The sequence below is a fragment of the Pleurodeles waltl genome, chromosome 8, assembly GCF_031143425.1.
Source record: "Pleurodeles waltl isolate 20211129_DDA chromosome 8, aPleWal1.hap1.20221129, whole genome shotgun sequence".
NCBI lineage: Eukaryota > Metazoa > Chordata > Amphibia > Caudata > Salamandridae > Pleurodeles > Pleurodeles waltl.
Window position 1 is genome coordinate 1271746487 of NC_090447.1, and position 24622 is coordinate 1271771108.

The 24622-nt window shown below is 44.4% G+C and overlaps 1 protein-coding gene across 1 annotated transcript in view; it reads left to right on the top strand.

Moving 5' to 3' along the window:
• FLT3 (fms related receptor tyrosine kinase 3) overlaps positions 1 to 24622 on the top strand; it is a 519185-nt gene that overhangs the window by 409288 nt on the left and 85275 nt on the right. The window contains exons 11-16 of the mRNA XM_069202208.1: positions 10778 to 10892; positions 12277 to 12452; positions 17353 to 17465; positions 17557 to 17689; positions 17775 to 17879; positions 24126 to 24236. Coding sequence (XP_069058309.1) covers positions 10778 to 10892; positions 12277 to 12452; positions 17353 to 17465; positions 17557 to 17689; positions 17775 to 17879; positions 24126 to 24236 — 753 coding nt within the window. The remainder of the gene's footprint in view (positions 1 to 10777; positions 10893 to 12276; positions 12453 to 17352; positions 17466 to 17556; positions 17690 to 17774; positions 17880 to 24125; positions 24237 to 24622) is intronic.

The window sequence follows — 24622 nt, forward strand, 5'->3', positions numbered from 1 at the left end:
ATTTACTGACCACAAACCTCTGGTAGAGGTGTTTATGAAAAAAGGTCTAGATTTGATCTCCAGTAGAATTAGCAGATGGGTGGTCAGTCTTCAGGATGATGATTATACAGTACACTACTGTTGGACCTGGCTTTTTGACAGGGACATCCCCAAACTTTTTGCCTCCTTCCTCCTATTTTTTCTGACCTGTTGTTGTTGGTTTTTGACCTCTGAGCACTTTACCACTGCTAACCAGTGCTAAAGTGCATATGCTCTCTGTGTAAATTGTACTATTGATTGGTTTATCCATGATTGACTATTTAATTTACCTATAAGTCCCTATTAGAGTGCACTACATGTGCCTAGGGCATGTAGATTAAATGCTACTAGTGGGCCTGCAGCACTGGTTGTGCCACCCACCTCAGTAGCCCCTTAACCTTGTCTCAGGCCTGCCATTGCCAGGCCTGTGTGTGCAGTTTCACTGCCACTTCGACTTGGCATTTAAAAGTACTTGCCAAGCCTAGAAATCCCCTTTTTCTACATATGAGTCATCCCTAATGTGTGCCCTAGGTAACCCCTAGAGCAGGGTGCTGTGTAGGTAAAAGGCAGGACATGTACCTGTGTAGTTATATGTCCTGGTAGTGTAAAACTCCTAAATTCGTTTTTACACTACTGTGAGGCCTGCTCCCTTCATAGGCTAACATTGGGGCTGCCCTCATACACTGTTGAAGTGGCAGCTGCTGATCTGAAAGGAGCAGGAAGGTCATATTTGGTATGGCCAGAATGGTAATATAAAATCCTGCTGACTGGTGAAGTCGGATTTAATATTACTATTCTAGAAATGCCACTTTTAGAAAGTGAGCATTTCTTTGCACTAAAAACTTGTTGTGCCCTTCAATCCACGTCTGGCTAGGTTTAGTTGACAGCTCCTTGTGCATTCACTCAGACACACCCCAAACACAGGGTACTCAGCCTCACTTGCATACATCTGCATTTTGAATGGGTCTTCCTGGGCTGGGAGGGTGGAGGGCCTGCCCTCACACAAAGGACTGCCACACCCCCTACTGGGACTCTGGCAGACAGGATTGAACTGAAAGGGAACTTGGTGCATTTCTTAGAGACTCTTTGAAGTCACCCCCACTTCAAAGGCACAACTTAGTATAAAACAGGGCCTCTGCCCTACCTCACTAGACACTTGCTGGAGAAGAAACCTGAACCAGAAACTACCTCCTGCCAAGAAGAACTGCCTGGCTGCTCAAAGGACTCACCTGTCTGCTTTCTCCAAAGGACTGCTGTCTTGCTGTTGCCCTGCTGCCTTGCTGAACTCTTGTCTGGCTGTGAAAGTGCTCTCCAAGGGCTTGGATAGAGCTTGCCTCCTGTTCCTTGAAGTCTCAGGACCAAAAAGACTTCTTCCTTTCACGTGGACGCTCCGTGCGCCGAAAATTTCGACGCACAGCTTGTTTCGCGGCGAGAAAAACGCCGCACACCGACGCTGATCAACGCGACGCCCTCGGGACGATCGAGACTTCGACGCACAACCTCGCAAGGACAAAGCCGCCCGACTTCCAAGGAGAAATCGACGCGACGCCTACCGTGAGTGCGAAACTTTGACGCACGGCCTCGCAAGGACAACGCCGCCCGACTTCCAAGGAGAAATCGACGCGATGCCTGCCGTGAGACCAAAATTTCGACGCACGGCCTCGCAAGGACAACGCCGCCCGACTTCCAAGGAGAAATCGACGCGACGCCTACCGTGAGATCGAAACTTCGACGCGCAGCCCCGCAGAACGACGCGCAGCCGGAAAATAAGCAGGAGAATCCACGCACAGACCCGGGACATCTGGTAATCCTCGCGATCCACAAAAAGAGACTGTCTGCGCGCCGGAAAACGACGCCCGACTTCCCCGCGTGGAAAAGAACGACGCAAGTCTGTGTGTGCTGAGCGGAAAACGACGCACACACCCCTTTTTCCACGCATCTCTTCTCCTGTGGCCCTCTGAGGAGATTTCCCACCAGAAACCAGGTACTCTGTGCTTGAAAGACACTTTATTGCTTTTTAAAGACTTAAAGACTCTTAATATCACTTTTCAGTGATATCTTTACAAATTCGTATTGCAACTTTGATCGTTTTGACCTACAATTATCCAGATAAATATTCTATATTTTTCTAAACACTGTGTGGTGTATTTTTGTGGTGTTATACTATGGTGTTGTATGATTTATTGCACAAATGCTTTACACATTGCCTTCTAAGTTAAGCCTGACTGCTCGTGCCAAGCTACCGGAGGGTGAGCACAGGCTGATTTTGGATTGTGTGTGACTTACCCTGACTAGAGTGAGGGCTTTTGCTTGGACAGGGGGTAACCTGACTGCCAACCAAAAACCCCATTTCTAACAACTACGTTCCTGGGTCATATAATAAAGTTGCAGACTGCCTTTCCAGACTGAGTTCGGAAGTTGAAGAGCTTCCTGAGAAAGGGATACAACGTAATATCTCTGTGTGCATGATTACTGGAAGTGTGATAGAACAAGATGAGTGGGTAAGAGTTGTGGGTGAGGATAAGATTTTACAACGTGTGTGTGAACAGATAAAATGTGGTTGGAGGTTTGAGGTTAAACAGGACAAGGATCTGGTGAGTTTCTGGAGGGTGAAAGATGAATTGTCAATGGAAGATGGTATCCTCTTACGTGGTCTGAGGTTAGTTGTCCCTACAGAATTAAGGAACAAAATTATTGAGCTAGGACATGAGGGACACCAAGGTATGAGCAGGACGAAGGCAAGGATTCGGTTAGATTATTGGTCACCGGGAATGGATTTGATGGTTGAAAGATTTGTGAGGGACTGCACAGACTGTTGTTGCAGTGACAAGATTTACAAGACTAGGGTTCCTCCTATGTGCATAAGGGATATGCCGCGAAAACCTTGGGAAGTAGTGGCAGTAGATATTGTTGGACCCATAGGTGGGAGAGGTTCTTCGAATTATTTGATCATTTTGATTGATCAATTCTCAAGGTGGGCGGAAATTGGTATATATGGTTCCACTGAGTCTAGAAGAATTATTGACTTTTTTAAGGATGTTTTTGGTCGCGAAGGTATCCCTGAAGCTATAGTGACTGACAATGGACCACAGTTTGTATCAAAAGAAATGGAAGAGTTTTTACAAAAATGTGGGATTAAGCATAGAAAGTGTTCTCTGTATCATCCAGAAGGTAATGGTACTGTAGAGAGATTCAACAGGTGTGTGAAGGAGTGTATTCAGTTGGAGGTTGAGTCGAACAGAGACTGGAAAGAAGGTTTGAAAAAGTTTCTTTATGCTTACAGAGTCACACCTCATTCCACTACCGGGAAGGTCCTCTTTGACCTTTTCAGAGGTCGGAAAGCTAATACCTCTCTCTCGCCTGCCTGGGTGTATTGGAGTAAGGATGCTCTGGAATGTAAGAGTCTCATGGGGGAAGAGAATGATTTTGAGAAAGTCTGTGTGCAAAAAAGGAAAGAATACTTTGATGATAAGAGAGGCGCACATCCTTTTGATGTAAAGGTTGGAGATCGTGTTATGGTGAGGAAAACAACTTAGTGTAAAAGTGAAAGAAACTTTTTAGGACCATTTGAAGTTATCAAACTGTTTAGAAATGCTGTCAAGATTAAGGATGGCAGAATATGGAATCTTAATAGAGTAGTTAAAGTTAAGGGGAAGTAAGAATTGTTTTGTTTTATTTCTTTGTCATTATTCAATGTTAAGAGGGAAGATGTGTGGTATAGGCTTTGGATGAGTTCAGCCTGATTGGAATGCTCACTAGCTTTCCTTGGGCTGAGGTCATCCATGACATAATAGTAGAATGTGAAATGCTGCCATGGAGATGAAGATCAGAGTAAAGGGAGCTGTTGCACTTGCTTGATGGTGGATGGGATGTTCAAATAAAAGGACCTACTTCATTTCCCTGGAGTCTCCTGAACCTATTTATCACACATGTTGGATTTTTGTCATTGTGGCCTTGTTTGATCTAGATAAATATTGCCTATTTGTCTAAACTGGTGTGGTATCCATTCTGTAGTGTTTTCACTGTATTACTGTGTGTGTTGGTTCAAATACTTTACACATGGCCTTTGAGATAAGCCTGACTGCTTGTGCCAAGCTTCCAACGGGGTCAGCAGGGGTTATCTGTGTGTGCATCTCCATTGCCCTGACTAAAGGGAGGGTCCCTGCTTGGACACAGTGCAAACTGATTACCAACCAGAGACCCCATTTCTAACAGACATGCTGTAACAAACAGGCATGACATGACATGAAAGCATGATGTCACAAACAGGCATGATGTAGCAAACAGGCTAGGTGTGACAAAGAGACTCAGGCCCTCATTACAAGGTTAGCAGTCTTAAGACCACCAGCCTCGCAATGGCGGTCAGTCCGCCTCAGACAGGGGGGTCCGACCGCCCCATTATGACCCTTACTGATTCTCCACGGTTATACCACCGACACCGCCAGGCTGCAGCCAGCTTGCAGCCTGGCAGTCCGGCGGTTGTAATCTGCCAGGGCAGCGCTGCAAGCAGCGATGCCCTGGGGATTAAAAGTCCCCATCTGCCAGTCTTTCCATGGTGGTAAACACCGCCATGGAAAGGCTGGTGGAATGGGGGCGTCCGGGGGTGTACTGCCCATGTACTTGGCCCTGCCCATGCACAGCCCCATCGTGCATTTCACTGACCGAATTACGGGCAGTGAAATGCGCGACGGGTTCTGCTGCACCCGTCGCACTTCAACATTGCCGTCGGCTTGATTACAAGCCGGCTTCAATGCTGTGGTGAGATTTCCGCTGGCCCAGCGGGTGGAAATGCTGTTTTCATCCACTGGCCCAGCGCAAAACTCCTAATAGGGCGGCAATCATGCGTCAGAACTGGCGGTATGATGGTGCCCGCGGCTTCGGCGGTCTTTGAAAAATACCCTAAGTTGTAATGAGGACCTTAGTGTAAGAAGTAGATTTTACATTGCATTGATGATGAAAAAGGGACTTTTAACTTAAAATGATACTTAATGTAACAGGCACTTTTGATGTTACAGGCTTAGTGTAGCAAATGTCCAGGATGCAGCAAGCAACAAACAATTGACATTTTTCATTTTTTTATATTTTTTTTGTTGAAAAAATATTGTTGGGTGAGCTGTCAGGTTCTTCCCAATATGAAAGAACACAAGTGGTTTGCTAAAAACAAAAAATATTTTTGTCTTAAAAGGCACATGTTGCCATAATTATGGGCTATTCTCTAGTGTGTGTCAGGAAAATGCAAATTACACAGTAATCGACAAATGGAGGAAGAGGGCTGGCCGAAAGCTTGTGAAAATAAATAGATTGCCAAGAACAAGGCCAAGGTGGAGGAGTAGCCATCATCTTTAAAGACATTTTTCAGTGCAACTCTTTCAACACTGACACACTCAAAGGAGCAGGAAGCCTGGGATTTTGCTTTAAAATCACCTTATCTTATTCTTTCTCCGGTTGCCTCTTATACCGCCCTCTGGGGCCAGGACCATCTTTTCTAATCTTGAAAAGGCACTTGCCCCCTTTTGACTTCTTCACACTAATTTTATGATTTTGGGCAATTTCAAAATTCATTTCAACAGCCCGGGCAACTCAGAACTGTCCAATTTGTTAGATATTTCAAAGATTATGGGCCTCCCTCAGCTTATTTTAGTTCCTACCCATGTGGTGTAGCATACTCTTGATGGGATATGCTCCAACTAATCATCCTTAGTTCTTGTATAACCCCTCATGCAATCCTGGTTGTATCTGATTCTATTCACACTTATGAGCATTCCCCCTGAAATCTTTCCAGCAGTAAAAAAATGGAACAGTGATCATTTTATGAAAATGGGGATCCATGAAGACTAACCCCAAACTTTGCTCTCATTTTGCCTTCACCATCCCTACTGTAATTAATTGAAGACCTTATTTCCTTCAATTCATGGCTGTCTAACACTGCTAATGAACTTGCACCACAGGTTTGCATTACCGTTTGTGGGTCAAAACACTCTGCACCCTCGTTTTCTCCAGCCTTGGCAGCACAAAAGCTCAAATGTAAACAGTGCAAGTGCCTATAAACCAGATGACCTATCCCAACTCAGAGAGGAACATAAATTGTATGGTAAGCAAATGACAGAGACAAATAAATCTTATTTTGCCACTCAAATTGGGGTGGCTCCATATGACCCTAAAACCATCTTTAAAATCTCAAAAGTTTATTTGCAACCGAAAGCTCTCTCTTGAGAGATTCCTCCCTCTCAGAGTTTATGTGACCAGATCTCTGTTTACTTTGAGAATAAGATTCAGATGACACAACAGGGTTTCACCTTCATCTCCACTATTGATCTGCTAGTTACATTGGGTTCATGTAGCCCTAATAATACCGCTCAGACTAGGCTGACTACATTGCAGGAAATCTCCTTTTTCCAATCGTGTCAGGCCATACTTGCATGTCAATCTGGCTCTCCACATGATCCCTGCCTACCTTCGCTACTTCATGCTGCCATTGATATTGTTAATCCAGTCATTGATGAGATCCTTAATCTGTCCCTAGCTACAACAGACGTTCCTTCCATGTGGAAACTCACACTTGTAAAACCTCTTTAGAAAAAGCCTTTCCCAGGCCCTAACATTCCGATAAACCTTAGACCAATTTCCCTAATTCCAGTTTTAAAATTATTGCTTGAAAAACTAGTAAATCACCAGCTGATCACCTTCCTTGAAAACTCTAATGCTTTTCATTTTCAATGATCTGTCTTCAGACCTAAGCATTCTATAGAATCAGCCCTACTAAAGGCTATAGGAATTATAAAAATGAAGCTCAATGCAGGGAATAACACAGTGTTTATATTGTTGGATCTCTCTTCGGTGTTCAACACCATTTTCCACCAAATTCTTTGTCAGAGAATTGAAACCAATGGCATCTTACATAAAGCCTTAGCTTGGATCAAATCCTTTTTGACCAAGAGGAGACACACAGTAATCATGGCAGTTTCTCAGGGCCCTTCCCTTATTCCCGCTCTCTTTAATATTTACATGGCTCCCCTCATTGATTTAATCACTTCAAATGGAATTAAGATAACTTCTCATGCAGATGACACACTTAAACATCAATGATTGCCAAATTGAATTTTCAAAATTGTCTTTCCGATATTTATTGAATGCAAAACAACTGCCTAAAATGCAACACTGATATAACTGAAATCTTACTTTTCTGGAAATCGAATTCATCATTACTGCTCAATGGTGGCCGAAGTGGGTACCTTTTCCACCAGCCACTGTAGAAGTTGCAAAAACTCTTGGAGTGAAGTTTGACTTGGCACTCTCTTTCTATCCTCAAGCTCTTGCAGTGGCAGAAATGCGCTTTAGCTTAGCCAAGTCCCTCGAGTAATTCTTTCAATTTCTACCTTTTGCTGCTAAGAGGAGCATCGCACTTGCTTTAATCACCTCAAGATTGGATTATTGTAATAGCTTCTATGTAGGCTGCTCCAAGCTTCACAAGCTTCAGATGGTTCAAACTGCTGCTGCTAAATTGGTGCTGCAACTCCCTAAATGGATCTCTGTCTTAGCCGCCCTGAATAATCTACATTGGCTTCCCATTCATAAAAGAATTAAGCGCTTATGACTAGTTTTCAGAGCCTTTAACAACTCGGAACCCAAATGGATTACCTCCCGGTTCTGCCGGTGCAAGACTCAGAGAGTGTTGAGATCCTCTGAAGCGAACCTTTTAAGGCCCCCTTCTTACATACTTAAACTAGAGGAGGAAGATCCCTCATGGTGTTATGGGCTAAAGACTGGAACCTACACCCACATGTCTCCGGTTCATCGAGACCAAACATTTTTTTTTTTAAAAGATCTCAAAACCTGACTCTTCCCGGCACTGTACACACTTTGCCTGTCTCTCATCTAACTCAGAGATCATCACTTTTGCTCTAACACGATCACATAGGGAACCCTGATATCTCAGGGTTCCCTATATGAGAGTGGCACTTGTCACTCTATTGAGAGTAGCACTTGCTCTATACAAGTAACCAATCATTCATTCATTCATTGTGTATATAATTTTAGTCAAATGAAAAAGTTTTTTCTAACGCCAGACCTAAAAATAATGCCACAAATCGAATGTGCATCTTGCAGTGATTAAGACTGTTGTAGCTGCATAATGCACTACCAAGAACGTAAATAAGTGCAATGAAGTCAGTACAGATACAGAAACAGTGCAGTGTCTGGTAGACAACTGACTCGCCTGACATCATCACATTCAATACTACTCTGAGCACTATTTGCAAGAGGGGGTTGGCTCTTGGGCCCCCAACAAGCTCGTAAAGGAGCATGTTGCTGGACACAGTAAGAGGTACTTCAAACTATTTTAACGCCAGAGGTACTTCAAGCTATTTTAACTCCTGAAAGTAGCATTGTTACTTTTTCTACCACTCCCAGCATCTCATCTTCAAGGATTGCTTTGGTGGTCGCACACAAACCTCCAGAAAGGTCGGAACCCATCAATCTGAGGATCACCGTTAAGATGTGCAAGTGATGCCAAACAGGACTCCCTAAAAACATTAAAATGCCTTGTACTTGCCTCAACAGACTCTGGGTGCGAGTTCCCCCAGGTGCAACTCTATGACCTCAACTCACTGTCAAACTATCTCTTTGTGCAAAACCTTTGCGAACCCTTCCCTTCTACAAATGCCTCATCATCCCAACTCAAGAGTCAGTCTTTTTTGCAAACTTTGCTTCTCATAACAAATCGCTGTTTGGTAGGGATGCCTGAAACATCCTTTTTCAAATAGCGAGTTCAGTATATAGCTGCAAATCCATTTCATGAGTCATGAGTAAAAATTGCCTGACTCCCAAAATGACTTCATTACATTTCAAAAAAGTTATTGCAACATCTTGACTGCTTGCGACCTTAAAAACGTCTAGTACATCTTGTCCCAGTTTCTCCAGAACAAAACAGGCAAATCGAATAATTTATTTTTAAAGGTCTTGCACTTCCACTGAGTCTAAGGTTCATTTTAAAGTCTTTGGGTTTTATTTCTTCCATCCTGTTTGAGTACTCTGGGGCAGGGCTGTGCGACGATGCTGCTTATCATATCATTGCCACTGCTGCTTTTAAGGGTTCACACTATAGGCCATTCTTGTATCACCAGCAAATTATTATTTCCAGATTTGCATACTGGCGCTCCTCTGAAGCTGATCCCACTCTTGTTCCTTCCATTTTTCGTATTTATGCAAGAACAGGCTTCACCCATGTAGGTGGTCTGCATGACAAATCTCTGATATCTTCAGACATTGTCTGACTATCTTTTCACTTATTTACACTGTGGCGAAGAAATTATTTAAGGTATGGGAGTGAATTCACTAAAATGCTTAGGATAGCAGAAGTGTGATCACCCAAGCATTGACCACAGGTTGGCGTCAAACATTGACTCATTGTTTTACTTTTTGTTCCCAAAAGGCCATCTTTTTGTTGCCTTGGGGATAGGAAAACGTCATGAAGAAGAAACTTCAGAATGTTATGATATCTCTTAAGAGTGTGGCTTTTAATTGCTAGACCTAACTTAATTAATCTTGTCACATGGGATGCAGTGCCATGCTAGGGGTAACATATCGAAAGAGTGGGGTAACAATTTCCCTAAATAATGTCTCTGAGACACCCAAGTTGTAATAAAGTGGGTTACTAGTTGAGAGGGGTGAAACCCTACTCAGGTAGCAGTCACAGTCCTTGTCAGAATGATTAATCTAGACTTTTATGGCCCTTTTTATTTTTATTATCAAGTTTTAGCTCAGTGCAAACATATTTAGTGGTTTTCCTGGGCTAAACCTCTTTTCATGATATGTCAGCATTAGTAAAGTCAGGTTTCAGTAATGAATGGGATACAGTGAACTAGTTATACCAAATATCATCTCCATAAAATAAACACCTGAGCAAAGATTAAGAATGATGTGTGTAATCCTTCCTAGCGATTGAGAAAACATAAGAGACAGCACATTGTTGCTTGCGGTCTTTGCTCAGGTCCTGGGAATGTCTGAGCCACTGGTAACTAGTACTATTGACACTGTCTATTGATTTTATGTGTATGTAATATTCTTTCAGCACTGTAGTTACACGTCCACATTGACAATCAAGGGAGTAGCCGGAAGTTTAAACAAACCGCCCCCCCCCCCCACTTTGAACCAAACCTGTGATGGCACAAAGCTAGCAAATCAAATGAGCCCAACCCTACCTTACAACTCCCTTGTCTCTTCCATCCGAGCATCTATCCATTCATCCTTTCACTCTTTTATCCATCCACCGATATCCACTATTTCACCTTTACATTCTGTTGTCCATTAATTCTTTCATCCATCCTTCAGTTTATCCCTAGACCATCCATTCATAAACACTGCCGTTCATCTGTCCATCCAGCCATACACTCTGCTATCCATTGGTCCGTCCATCTATCCAACCATCTATTCTGCCATCCATTCACCCACTCTGCCATCAGTTCTTCCATTTATTCAATCTGCCATCTATCCATCCACTCTGCCATTCAGCCACCCACACATCCATCCATCCATACTCTCTGCCATCCAGGCACTTTGTCATCCATCCATCCCAGTGCTTAATTTGTGCTTGTTGTTTCCGGTGCTGAGCACCGGCACTTATTTTTGAGGGCCGGGCTTATTCTTCAGCCTCAAGCATTTGCTGAATTTGTGTATTTCTCAAATACATTTCAATATGCATTACATTTTAGGTTGTGTGCAACATCCAAAGTGTGATCTTCTTTAAATTGTATTTTTGTAGGGAAGCCTGATGTCAAAATGGTCATGAAAGAGGATAAAACAACATTGTTTTGTGAGTCTGAAGGATACCCTTCATCGATGTGGATTTGGAAGAAATGTGCTGAAGGGATTTCTAAGTAAGCCCTAAACATTTATGTAGATGTAAAACAGAAAATACAAACAGTAAATCAAACAACTTTATGAACCAGTATTTCTACATAGAGACCTGCATATCAGTAGAATGGAATGGTCATCGGTAATGCCATAACGTGAAACGTATTAGCCTTATGACCTGTTTTCTAAAATGAACAATGATCAGTAGAAAGGAAATATTTATGGTAACATGACTATTTTTTTCAAGCTGTTGGTCATTACAGGAAAGATAGAATCTCTTTGGATGTTTCTACACATTATGAGCACCACAACTTCTTTTAATCTGACTTTATTTAAACTTATTTCTATTTGCAACAAATTACTTACTACTTTTTGGTGTATTTAATTGTTCACTTTAAATTCTGCTTTATACATCATATCTGACACCGCAATATCTCTTTCCTTTGGAAGAGCAAGACACCAAGGTGCAGATGTATCAATAGTTGATGCAGCACAAAGTAGCAAGACAATTTGCTGTGCTTCACTGCGTCCTGCACAAAAACAATCCTTAGAGGTGTTTTCCTCTTTCTAAGTGTGCTGAGGAATACAGTACACTTTTGAAGAAGAAACAACAAGAAGAACGATATATTTCTCCTCTTTGCACCTCTATTGGGAAGTTGTACAATTTCGGTTTACTAGTCTTGGTAAATCTGGGAATGTTCCAAAAAGCATGGATGGGTGTGTGGCAACACCCACCCTAGATCCACGTAATCCCTTCTCGGCGCAGAGTAATGAAAGGCAGCAACTTGCACTACCTTGTGTTACTCTGGATTTACCAAGATACTCAGGGCCATGTAAGGTGGCCTTATGTGGCTTGATAAATCTGATTTAAGGATTACGCTGCCCTTGCGTCGCCCTGCGTGACAAAAGGGAAACAAAATCCTTTGATAATCCTGGGTCCCAGGATTTAGGAGGTGTATAGGAAGAATAGTAGCGTGACCATGCATCATATGGAATAAAAAAAAAAAAACCTTGCCGTACAGTAAAAGGGATATTGCAAGTCACCTTGGAGTTCCATGACATTATATAGGGAACTTGGCCTTGAGCCTTGTGCCTCTATACGGTCATGGAAGTTATTTGTGACTTGCAGTACCTATCTAATATATGAGGGCAGGGGATAATTTATCCCATATTTGAAATAGTTCCTCTTTGTCTAATTCTCTGCATAAATATTCAATTTCCACCAAAGTCTCACATTTCGGCTAATGTTATTGCAAAGAGTCTCTGCTCCAGGATTTCATTAAAGCTGTAGTCTGAGTGCTTTGTAAAATCTCAGTAAGGCCAATGTATGTTTCTCTACCAGTAACAAAAACACAGATTAAACGACAATAAATCGGTGTAATTCACTTTCATGCTTCTTTTTTCTAGTTGCACTGAAGTAATCGTAGATGGCATAAAGAGTGAAACACCACAGAGAATCAACTGGTTGTGGAAATCAAATAGTACTCTTGAGCTTAGCAAAGTGCTTGAAAGCATGTCAATTTCTTGCTGTGCAAATAACTCTGCTGGTTTATCGTGTGCAGACGAAACCTTCAATCATCCAGGTATTCAAATTGTGCTATATTCCCTCGTTGAGCTCAGGTAGTAAATATAGATTGTCCTATCTGCTCTGGGCACAGAGGTGAGACAAAGTCTTTTTTTAATTGTTTACTTCCACCTGGTGAAGATTGGTATCATGTGCTGTCTTAAAAAATGAATATGATGTTTCCACATGGTGTTCTATTTCAGCCATGTATATGGGTATCTTCATTTACATTGGCCACAGACCTGTGTAAATGGCAAGAGTCCTGCATCTGTGGATGAACTCCTGTCTGGATCCGGCACCATTGGCTACCTTCCTTGTTCAGGAACTAATTTCCAAAGTTTGTGGGTATTTTTTTGTGGGAACTCTTGCAAAAGTAGGTGCAATTGCAAAATTGGAAATTTGTGAGGATCCACAAACCTGTCCAGTCTGTTTCTCATACTGAATTTAGCCTAAATTTATTTCTGGTGGGGCAGGAGTAAATGTGTATTTGGTGAGGAAAACTAAACACCCGTAAAACTGGTGCATACACAAGGGAAAGGGTTTCTTCACAAGGAAAAATGCTGTTTTCTCTGACGAGACATAGGAAAACACTGAAAGTGAAAATGCACGTTTGAAGTCCATATACACATTCATAAGTATACACCATGTACATTTACACATGCATACATTTCAGTGCATGTGAGATACACAGAATTCACAAAAAAATCCTCAGATCCTTTTGGAATCTTCAACTTTTTGCAGATTCTCGGGAGAACTTTTGGAATTGGGAGGCTGTGCTTACCACAGTGGAGTCAGCATCCACCCAGCTGGTCCAACCAGTCATGTGCACACTTATGCAGTAAATGTATCATTTTGCACTGGGTATGGCACATTAGTAATCACTACATTCTTTACCTGATATGATTGGGTGTGCCAAAATACTTTGGTTGGATTATCACCTTCAGATTACCACAAGTTAGATGTTTGGTCGTTCTCTGTTGAAGAGCATATGAAGCTGCAGTAAAGAATTTAAGCAAACGGTAGGCACTCACGTGCATGGCTACATTTCTGAATTCCAGGTTAGGTATTTTAAAAGTAGGAGCCTTCATATTCTAAAGGTGGTGCCACTTTAAATGTATTTTTGTCAGAAAAAGGAAAGACATCCTCATAGATATTCACCGTTCACATCTGAATTTCACTTTTAGGGATAACCAATGTGACTTTTTCAGAACAATATAGGTTACACTATGTGTATGTTATATCTGAGGTTTCTTTTTTCTGGTCCGTCCGAGTGCCAGGTCTGGGGAGTCTGGTGGATTTAGTTTCACCTGTCTTGCACACAGAAACACTGTAACCCTTGCTTACAACTGCACTTCATCCAACATGGAGCCAAGTGTTTTCCTTGCCTTTGCATTTCTTTGGTTTTTGTCCCCTGAGTAATCTTAGCTCTTTTATTTGTTCAGTCAGGGCCTTTTGATTTGTCTTCGAGGTAGTGATATAATAAAAGAGGAAGATGCCTCCCATAGAACAGATCTTTTACCCAGTACATACTTTGTTCCGGTGATTGGTTACAGTGGCGAATGCAGTTTGTTAAGTTTTACAAACCTGTTCCAAGAGAGCCACTGTGGGTGTGCATGCAGGTAAAGCACCTTTCTAAGGCTATTTCCCATACATTACGAATACTTACAGTGTAGTTTTGGCATGCGCTTTGCTTATAACTAGATAGCTTTGATATCTCTATTGCGTTCCTACTCCATAGTTGATGCTTTTCCTCCCTATTTTTCTGCTTGACCTGCCCCGGAGCATTTTGCTTTAATCGTTTGATTGGATAATGCATCCTTCTACTTCTGGTGTCAGACCTTGTTTCTTTTCCAGGCATGGGAGGGACAATTTCCCTTCATTTCTCTTCCTGTTCCTATATCCCCTAGACATCTCTCTTTCATCCATCCCACCTATCATCCTCTTGCGCCCCCCCAAGACCCAATATTTACGTTTTTAGTTTTCCACTACTTGCTGTGCTATCAACAGCTGGCCGTCTTAAAATGGTTCTCAAACAATTCCAAGATGGCCACCTATGAATGTACATTGATGGGTGGGCTTTATTTAATTTTAACAAATGCCATTTGAACAGGATTTAGTGAACTTAAAAGTGCCTTCATAAATGGCACTTAGGGGGTCATTCTGACCCTGGCGGTCAAAGACCGCCAGGGCGGAGGACCGCGGGAGCACCGCCGACAGGCCGGCGGTGCTCCAATGGGGATTCCAACCGCGGCGGTAAAGCCGCGGTCGGACCGGCACCACTGGCGGGCTCCCGCCAGTGTACCGCCGCCCCATTGAATCCTCCACGGCGGCGCAGCTTGCTGCACCGCCGCGGGGATTCCGACCCCCCCTACCGCCATCCAGATCCCGGCGGTCCGACCGCCGGGATCCGGATGGCGGTAGGGGGGGTCGCGGGGCCCCTGGGGGCCCCTGCAGTGCCCATGCCACTGGCATTGGCATTGCAGGGGCCCCCGTAAGAGGGCCCCTACATGTATTTCACTGTCTGCTGCGCAGACAGTGAAATACGCGACGGGTGCAACTGCACCCGTCGCACAGCTTCCACTCCGCCGGCTCGATTCCGAGCCGGCTTCATCGTGGAAGCCTCTTTCCCGCTGGGCTGGCGGGCGGTCTGAAGGCGACCGCCCGCCAGCCCAGCGGGAAAGTCAGAATTACCGCTGCGGTCTTTCGACCGCGGAACGGTAATCTGACGGCGGGACTTTGGCGGGCGGCCTCCGCCGCCCGCCAAGGTCAGAATGAGGGCCTTAGAGTTGTACATGCCCATCTTTAGAAGAGTGTTTGTAAAAACATAATAAAATGCATTAAAAATGGCCACCGTGTATACACACACATCTGCCGCAGCCATCTTGTTTGCAGTTTTACAAACCTCTTCCAAAAGAGCCGCTGTGGGTGTGCATACATTTGAAGCACCTTTCTAAGACAAAGGATACATTGGCAAAGCCAATGGATTTCACGGCTGAGACCTACTGGCTTTGCCAAAGCTTGTTGGAAAACAAGGTCTTATCTTGCCTTAGAAGGTCACAAAATGGAGACAGGAAAACGCAAAGCATAGGAAAACAGGGAGAAAAGGAGATAACAGGAGAGAAAAGGAAGCTGAAGGAGTGAAATAAAGATACAAAGGCCCTCATTCTGACCTTGGCGGGCGGCGGAGGCCGCCCGCCAAAGTCCCGCCGTCAGGTTACCGTTCCGCGGTGGAAAGACCGCGGCGGTAATTCTGACTTTCCCGCTGGGCTGGCGGGCGGTCTCCTTCAGACCGCCAGCCAGCCCAGCGGGAAAGAGGCTTCCACGATGAAGCCGGCTCGGAATCGAGCCGGCGGAGTGGAAGCTGTGCGACGGGTGCAGTTGCACCCGTCGCGTATTTCACTGTCTGCGCAGCAGACAGTGAAATACATGTAGGGGCCCTCTTACGGGGGCCCCTGCAATGCCAATGCCAGTGGCATGGGCACTGCAGGGGCCCCCAGGGGCCCCGCGACCCCCCCTACCGCCATCCGGATCTCGGCGGTCCGACCGCCGGGATCTGGATGGCGGTAGGGGGGGTCGGAATCCCCGCGGCGGTGCAGCAAGCTGCGCCGCCGCGGAGGATTCAATGGGGCCGCGGTACACTGGCGGGAGCCCGCCAGTGGTGCCGGTCCGACCGCGGCTTTACCGCCGCGGTCGGAATCCCCATTGAAGCACCGCCGGCTTGTCGGCGGTGCTCCCGCGGTCCTCCGCCCTGGCGGTCAAAGACCGCCAGGGTCAGAATGAGGGCCAAAATGTCTACGGTAGCAGAAAAAAAACAACCTTAGATTCAAGCCCGAGCAATTTTGGGGTTTGGGAACCCTGGCATTTGAGAAAAGCATTGAACCCTTAAGCTTATTTTTTTTTTATACATTAAGCCCTGCTTTTACCACAGTGATTGAGTTCTTGCACCTAACCATGAGGTTTGCTGATGTCATTTCATTGGAAGGGCGTAAGGGGGAACTTGGCAAATAGGACTGCTCCACGACAGGCTGTGGTTCCAGAAAATGGGGGTTTAGGGAAACGAGGGACAAGAATGTATCACACAGCAGTCATCAGAAAATCATCCTCGAGACGGGATAGAAAGTAGAGCCATTGCAAAGATTTTTGGCACAGTACGCCAAATGACATTTTGCTGCCCTCACTTTTCGCAATGGAGACACACTTGGGACCAGATTTACAAGGCCTTAACGCCTCCTTTTGACACTAATGTGGCTCAAAAGGCAAAAATAGCTGTGCCATATTTACAAAGTGGCTCAATGCATGCATTGCTGCACTTTGCAACCCTTTCAGACACATTATGCCTACGCCAGGCATGATGTTTAAAAAGGGGGCATTCCAGCGTTAGGAGGCCAGCAAAAATGGCGCAATTAAATCTACAATATTTCATTGCGCCATTTTGGGCATAATTTGCAACACCTGCTCAAAACAGTCGTTAAAAGGATGCACCCACTGAAATCAATGGGCCTCCTTACACTTTGCTGCACTAGCGCCAAAATCTTTGACGCTAATGCAGCAAAACTCTGCAATAGCGTAACAAATTTTGACACTATTGGCCTGACGTGCGCTATGGTGTGACGTGTTGTAAATATGGCATACCCATGGTGTTGTTAGGTCGCGCGGGTGCAAGTCTGGGCATTGCTGTTTCTGCAAACTTCTCTAATTTTATCAGTTTTTACTTCGGGTAGCGCAGGCCAGACCATTCCATTACACAGGAGTTTGCATTTTAACTTTTTCTCTTGTGTGAGAGTGCAATATGAAATATTTTTAATAACAGTGAGATATATAGTCTTTCAAATTTAAATTTTTCGAGTGAGATACCAGTCCGTGTATAGAATATTGATGTCTTTCTTGGTAACTAATTGTACCTGATTTTTATTTCTCAGGATTCGCAACTGCTCCTGAGGCTACTGACAAAGTGACTTATTATGCAGCCATTGGAGTTTGTCTTCTGTGTACCATTACCCTATTTGTTTTTATAAGTCACAAATGCAAGAAGGTAAAGAGTTCTTGGTGCTTACCAGTGTCTCAGGGCTGTCATGGTGCTTCCTTAATCCTTTCTAAATTGTAACCTTTCCTCATTTCTTCAGAAATACAAGTTTGAAAGCCAGATGCAGATGATCCAGTTTGTTGGTCCCTCGGATAATGAATACATCTACATCGATTTCAGAGTTTTCGAGTACGATGTGAAATGGGAGTTTCCACGGGAAAATCTAGAATTTGGTGAGCTATCCTTGATGTCAGTAATACTTGGCAATGTTTATCTATAGATCGACCCCTGCTCATTAACCCTGTTTGTGCCATGCAGGGAAGGTGCTTGGGTCCGGCGCCTTTGGTAAAGTGATGGAAGCCTCTGCCTACGGAATAACCAAACCAGGGGTTTCGGTACAGGTTGCTGTCAAAATGCTGAAAGGTACTGGAAATCATGAACTCTTTCTAAATTGTAATTAAGGGCCAGATGTAGCAAGCATTTTGCATGGTGCAAACTGCGAAAATCGCAGTTTCGCCATGCAAAATGCCGTTTGAGATGCTCATTCACAATTTGCAAGTCAGTACCGACTCACAAATTGTGAATGCGACTCGCAAATAGGAAGGGGTGTTCCCTTTCTATTTGCGACTCGCATCGCTATGCTAAATTGCTTTGTGACCGCGAATGCGGTCGCAAAGCAATTCGCAGTTACCACCAGTGTCACACTGGTGGTAACCCGTTCGCAAAAGGGAAGGGGTCCCCATGAGACCCCTTCCCCTTTGTGAATGTTGCCAAAAAGGGTTTTTCAGAGCAGGCAGTGGTCCAATGGACCACTGCCTGCTCTGAAAAACCGAAACCGTTAATTTTTGCAACTCGTTTTCCTTTAAGGAAAACGGGCTGCAAAATAAAATAAAAAAAACTGCTTTATTTAAAAAGCAGTCAAAGACATGGAGGTCTGCTGTCTTCAGCAGGCCACCATCCCTGTGAGTGCAGGGACTCGCTATGGGATCGCAAAATGCGACCCACCTCATTAATATTAATGAGGTGTGTCTTTGCAACCCCATAGCGACTCGCAGAAGGTGTCTGAGACACCATTCTGCATATGGTTTTGCGACTCGGAAATTGCGAGTCGCACCGAGTTGTAATTTCCGAGTCGCAAAATCAAATTTTGCTACATCTGGCCCTAAGACTTTTTGAAATTTATGTGATTTATTTTTTCTAATTTCATTTGTGTATATATATATATATACATATATATATATATATATATATATGTATATATATATATATGTGTGTGTGTTCACTGAGAAAATACAAAGGTTACAGTGACGTTATAGTTAGGAAATAGAATTAAAAAAAACATAGTAATACACTGAAAATATAAAAGGTTAGAGGGACATTATAGTTAGGCTTACATTTCTAGAGTACAAAACCATAGAAATTCAGCAGATATAGTTAGAGTTACCTCAAGTTACTATAACGTGTGCCTTAAAGTAACTATAACTCTCACCCTCGCCATGCACATTTTTTTGTCAAAAATGTTACTTTAAATATTACATTAATATTATTAGTGATGTTATCAAAGCTGTCATGAGTGCCGTAATTTGTTGGGTAATTAGCAGTGCATGGCAAGGCGTGAGTTATAGTTACCTTAGGGCACGTTACTAAACGTTAATCCAACCACCGTCATGCATGGCTTTGGGCCGTGCGAGGCAGGGATTGGCCGCAGGGCCTGGCCTGCAACCAGACCCTTTGGTCAAACCCCTAACCACCCAACCCCCATGCTGTGCAAGGCCTTTTGTCCACACGTGGTGGGAGGTGGCCGTGGCCTGTCTCTCTGGGTGTGAAAATACTGGGTCAGAGGGTGTATCTGGGGGTGAGATTGTCTGCAGGGTGTGAGAGTGGGTGCATTAGTGTTTTAGTGGGTGCATCAGTGTCTCTGTAGAACTGTGAGTGGGTGCGTGAGGGTTTCAGTGGGTCTGTGAGTGGATGTGTGAGAGTGTGAGTGGGTCATTATGCCAGAGGTGACTGCTTATTGTAGTCATTTCGTGGAGAGGCCATTGTAATGACTCTCTCTCTCTCTCTCTTTTCCATCCCACTATGTTTCAAGTCAGCATATCATTTTAGTATATAACACTAAGCCCCTAAAATGCTACAGATATCGAAATCAGTGTATATTTATCAGTTAAATAAATGTGGCAATGTTTTAATGGTAGCTTCACTTTTAAAAATGAACTAGAGTTTCAGATCTGCAGCTCAATAAGATTCATTACGAACACTCAAAAAGAAGATCTAATGCCTGTATGTGTCCACTTGTAAAAGTAAATACTGACAATATTTGATTCTTGTGAATTGTTTTGTGGTTCCTGACACGTGTGAGCTGAATGGGGTTTTAGCAACATCTTCTAATAATAAATATGGAGTCTTAAGGGCCAGTCCAAACGATTTCATCCATCTTTTACTCCCCCCTTACCTTTTTTCTATCTGATGCATGTGGTGTTTTAAAAAAGTTAAACAAAGTTACATCTATAACCTGTCTTTGTAGCTTCCTACGTCCTTCATATTAGGATGGCACTCTTAAAAAACTGTTGGTGAGTTGTAATTGATTATTTCAAATTGTTCAAAATCAAAGGTATGAATGCAGGCCACTTTAGGATGCTACATTTGGACTATGACTCAGTCTCGGCATCTATACCACCACGTGACTCAAATAAGACATTAACCACAATTATTCTGTTGCATTGGACACAAGGGTGAATTATGTGTCTTTTTTGCCATCTGAGCTTGTTACTTTTTGCAATCTTATGTTTTCTTTCTGCCTCTACTTTTAGGTGTCTTCTCTGAGTCTTGTTGTATGCCTTCACGGTTCATCAATAACTTTCTATTGCCATTTACTCAGATAATTGTGTCTGTCATGGAACCTTTATGTGCTTTTAAGTGGGGAGCAGGTCCCCAGCCTCCCCACTCACCTTGACTGGTCCATTGACCAGTCAAGACTCTTTTGGACCCAGCTGCTAACCGCTGTCTGCTCTGCCTCCAGTTGACATTCTGCCTGCTCTGCTGCTCTACCATTTTGCCACTCACCTCCAGTCTCCCTGACTTTTTTGTCCCTCTCTCTCATTCATTGCCCTTTTTCTCATTTCTCTGCTCTCTTACTCGTACTTTGCTCCTTTTCTCATTTATTTTCCGTCTTACTCGATACTTTTCACTTTCTATCATTTCTTTGCTGCATTCCTCCTTCCCCCGGCCCTTTTCTCTACTCTCTTGCTAATGTCTTTTCACTTTTACTCATTTCTTTGCCTAGTTGCTCCTTACTCATTTCTTTGCCCTCTTGCTTGTTTCTTTTCACTTTTTCTCATTTCTTTGGGTCTTGATTGTTCCTTTGCCCTTTTGCTCGTTACTGTGATCTTCGCTCGCACCTTGCATTTGCATTCTCTCCATCTCCTTTCAACCCCTCCTTCACCCCTCCCATCTCCCCCTGCTCCTTACCTGCTCCCCTGCTTGCTTCTCCCACCTCTTCTCCCCGCTGCTATGAGCCTTGCCCACCACCCAGGACCTACTTAATAATGGCTGTGCTGCTGTGGCACCAAAAACCCTTGTTCTGAGACCCCCCACAACTACTCTGCCACCGAACCCCGTGCACTGAATACAGGTATCACCAGCAATCGCTGCTACTTTGACCCTCCACCGCACAAAAGGCCCTTTCTCCTGCATGCACTACAGCTTCACCTGCCTCAGCACAATCAACAGCTCACCCCCAGCACCACGCGTTCCTTCCACCACACCTCCATAGCACCCACCACAAACAGCTTACATCCATCCTCCTCAACACGTGTTCGCTGTCCACACGCCACTGAGATGTCATCTCCAGTCTAGCTCCCTATGTCACTTTCCTCTCTGAAACATGGCTTAACCCTTCATCTACCCCTGACATTGTGGCAGCAATACCAGAAGGATACAAAATCATCCACAGGGACTGTACCAACAGACCCGGAGGAGGGATAGCCATTATCCACAAAGGAACCATCTAATGTTCCACTACTACCGACACCCCCACCCAAACATGGAACACTTCCATTTCAAACTCCAACCGAACAGCAAGTCAACCATCAGGGGCACCCTTGTTTTCTGACCTACGGGGCCCTAACCAAATTTCTGCAACACCATTACCAACTTCATTGCACCACTCGCCATCGACTCCAAAGACTGTATCTTCCTCTGTGACCTCAATTTCCACTTTGATGACCACGGAGATGCCAGCACCACCAATCCTCGAATGCATGACCCCACCCACATCGCAGGACACACACTGGACCTCATGTTTATATCAAGCAACCGAGATACATGCAGCCATGCCACCAAACTCACCATGATCGACCACTTCACCATACACTTCCACATAACCTGCCCACACACCCAAGAGAGTGCCTTCCACCACAGCTGGAGAAAAATAACCGAATCCCAATGGCCCAACACTCTCAACCTCACCAACCCTGACCCACCACCTCTCTTGATGAGGAAGTTAAGAACTTCAGCTCATGGATCACCAAATGTGCCAACAACGTCACCCATATCAAAAGCAACCACCACAGAATGTGCACCAAACAGGCCGATTGATAAAAAGAAGAACTCAGGACAGCCAAATGCAACTGAAAACAACAAGAGAGAAGATGGTGCACCACTCAGGACCATGTTGACAGAACCTCCTTCAAAGACCTCCCTAAACCTCCACCATCTGCTTCTATGGGAAAAGAAGAGAGAGACCTTCACTACCCGTATTGACTCCAGCTCCAACAACATCAACAAACATTTCAACATCATCAGGGAGTTCTCCAATCCCGCAGCCACAGACAGCAACGTCACTCTCTCGCAGGAGCTCTGGGACAACCTCACCATCTACTTCCCCAACAAGATTTCTACCATCTAGAAGATCTTCGAACCCCAACCTGAACCCCTCAACTTCCTCATCCTACACAGCACCACCACTTCAGACACAGGACCCCCAACTCACCACCTGGAACATACTCATGACCCAAGAAACCATTTCCCTCACGAAATTAATTCACTCTGGAGCTCCGAGTGACCCCTGCCCACACCACATCTTCAACCTCAGAACAGAACTCACCTCACTGCTCAACACCTCCATATGCATGGTCATCTTGCCATAAGACAGGAAGCACGCCAAGATCAAACCCTTACTCAAGAAACCATCAGCTGAACCCAGCCAATTCAAGAACTACCGTCCATCTCCTTGCTGTCCTTCTCGGACAAAGTCCTGGAAAAGGCCATCAACAAACAACTTACCTGGAGCAACACCACCTTCTTGACTCCTTCCAGTCCGGATTCCGCAGCAACTGCAGCACAAGACATCTAAGCCCTTCTTGAGCAAGGAGAGATGGCAGACCTGATCCTCCTAGACTTCTCGGCAGTGTGTGACACAGTAACTCACCACACATGGATCCCTCAACTACACAACATTGGCAGCCATAGAAATGCCCTCAGATGGATAGTCTCTTTCCTCAACCAAAGAACCTAGAAAGTCTGCCTCACTTATTTCTCCTCCATACCTAAGGACATCATCTGTGGGGTCCCTCGCGGCTCATCCTGCAGCCCCACCCGCTTCAGCACCTACATAATTCCCTTGGCCGTCATCATCATATCCCACAGATTCAACATCCTCTCATACGCAGAAGATACTCAACATATCCTCTCCTTTTTTAGGGACCCCACCATCACCGGAGCCAGATGCCACAAATGCATAATGAGCATTGCCAACTGGATGAGACCGAACTGCCTGAAACTCAACAATGACAAAACAGAAGTTCTGATCTTCAGCAAAGACTCCATCCCCTGAACTCCTCCTGGTGGCTCGCAGGACTAGGCACTTCATCCACCCTGTACAATCACTCCAGAAACCTTGGCATCATCTTCAACAGCAAACTTACCATGAACTCCCAGATCAAAGTGGCTTCATCAGCATGCCTATTCGCCCTGCAAATGCTATGAAAAATCTTCAAGTAGCTCCTCTTCAACATCTGATGCACCATCACACAGGTCCCTATCACGAGCACACTCAACCACGGTAACGCCCTTTACTAGGGTATCTCTGCCCATCTCCTCATGAGGCTACAGACCATCCAGAACTCAGCCTCGACCTTCACCTTTGGGCCCACATCTCCCCTCACCTCAAAGAACTCCACTGGCTTCCAATACAGAAGAGATGCCAATTCAAGATATTGTCCCATGCGTACAAGTCCCTTCACAACATCAGACCTGTCTACATCAACCGATGCCTCAACCAGTCAGACAACTCAGTTCCATCTCCCCATAGATCACCCACACTCCCCATACCCACAGAAGAACAAGCATAGGAGGCTTCTTTTCCTACCTCTCAGCAAAGGCCTGGAATGACCTACCCTTGCAGCTCTGCACCTCCCCATCGCTTGCAGACTTCCGGAAAGCACGGAAGACTTACTTTTTGACTACACCTAGAACCCTGCAGCACCTGGATACCCTCATGGGTGATTAGTAGTGCTTTACAAATCAACTGATTGATTAATTAACCTAGAGTCTGAACTGATTAAATCATTGCATGTACTTCAGTAACAAATTTATGATTGATACATTCTCTTCTAATTCATTTGCTAATCTTTATAGTTAGACGAAAGATTCCTAATGTTCATTTTTCAGATACCGCTGGGGCGTCCGAAAAAGATGCTCTGATGTCTGAGCTAAAAATGATGACTCACATCGGAAACCATGACAACATTGTAAATCTCCTTGGTGCATGTACTATGTCAGGTAAGGTTCGCTCAAGAAGCAGATAGAAATAGTAGAGGCATTGATTACTCCTGAAGAATAAGGTACTGACCAATGAGAATTAATTTTAGATCTTCAGATTCTAGCAATATTTTTCTGGGCTCAAATGTTTGCCAGTCAGATTTCTGTGCAATGCATTCTACTCCATAGGTACATACATTTATTTCATAAGCAGTGAAGATGAGAGGTATTTGCTTTAGTACATCACCTCTAGAACATTGTGGGCCTGATTCTAACTTTGGAGGACGGTGTTAAACCGTCCCAAAAGTGGCGGATATACCACCTACCGTATTACGAGTTCCATAGGATATAATGGACTCGTAATACGGTAGGTGGTATATCCGCCACTTTTGGGACGGTTTAACACC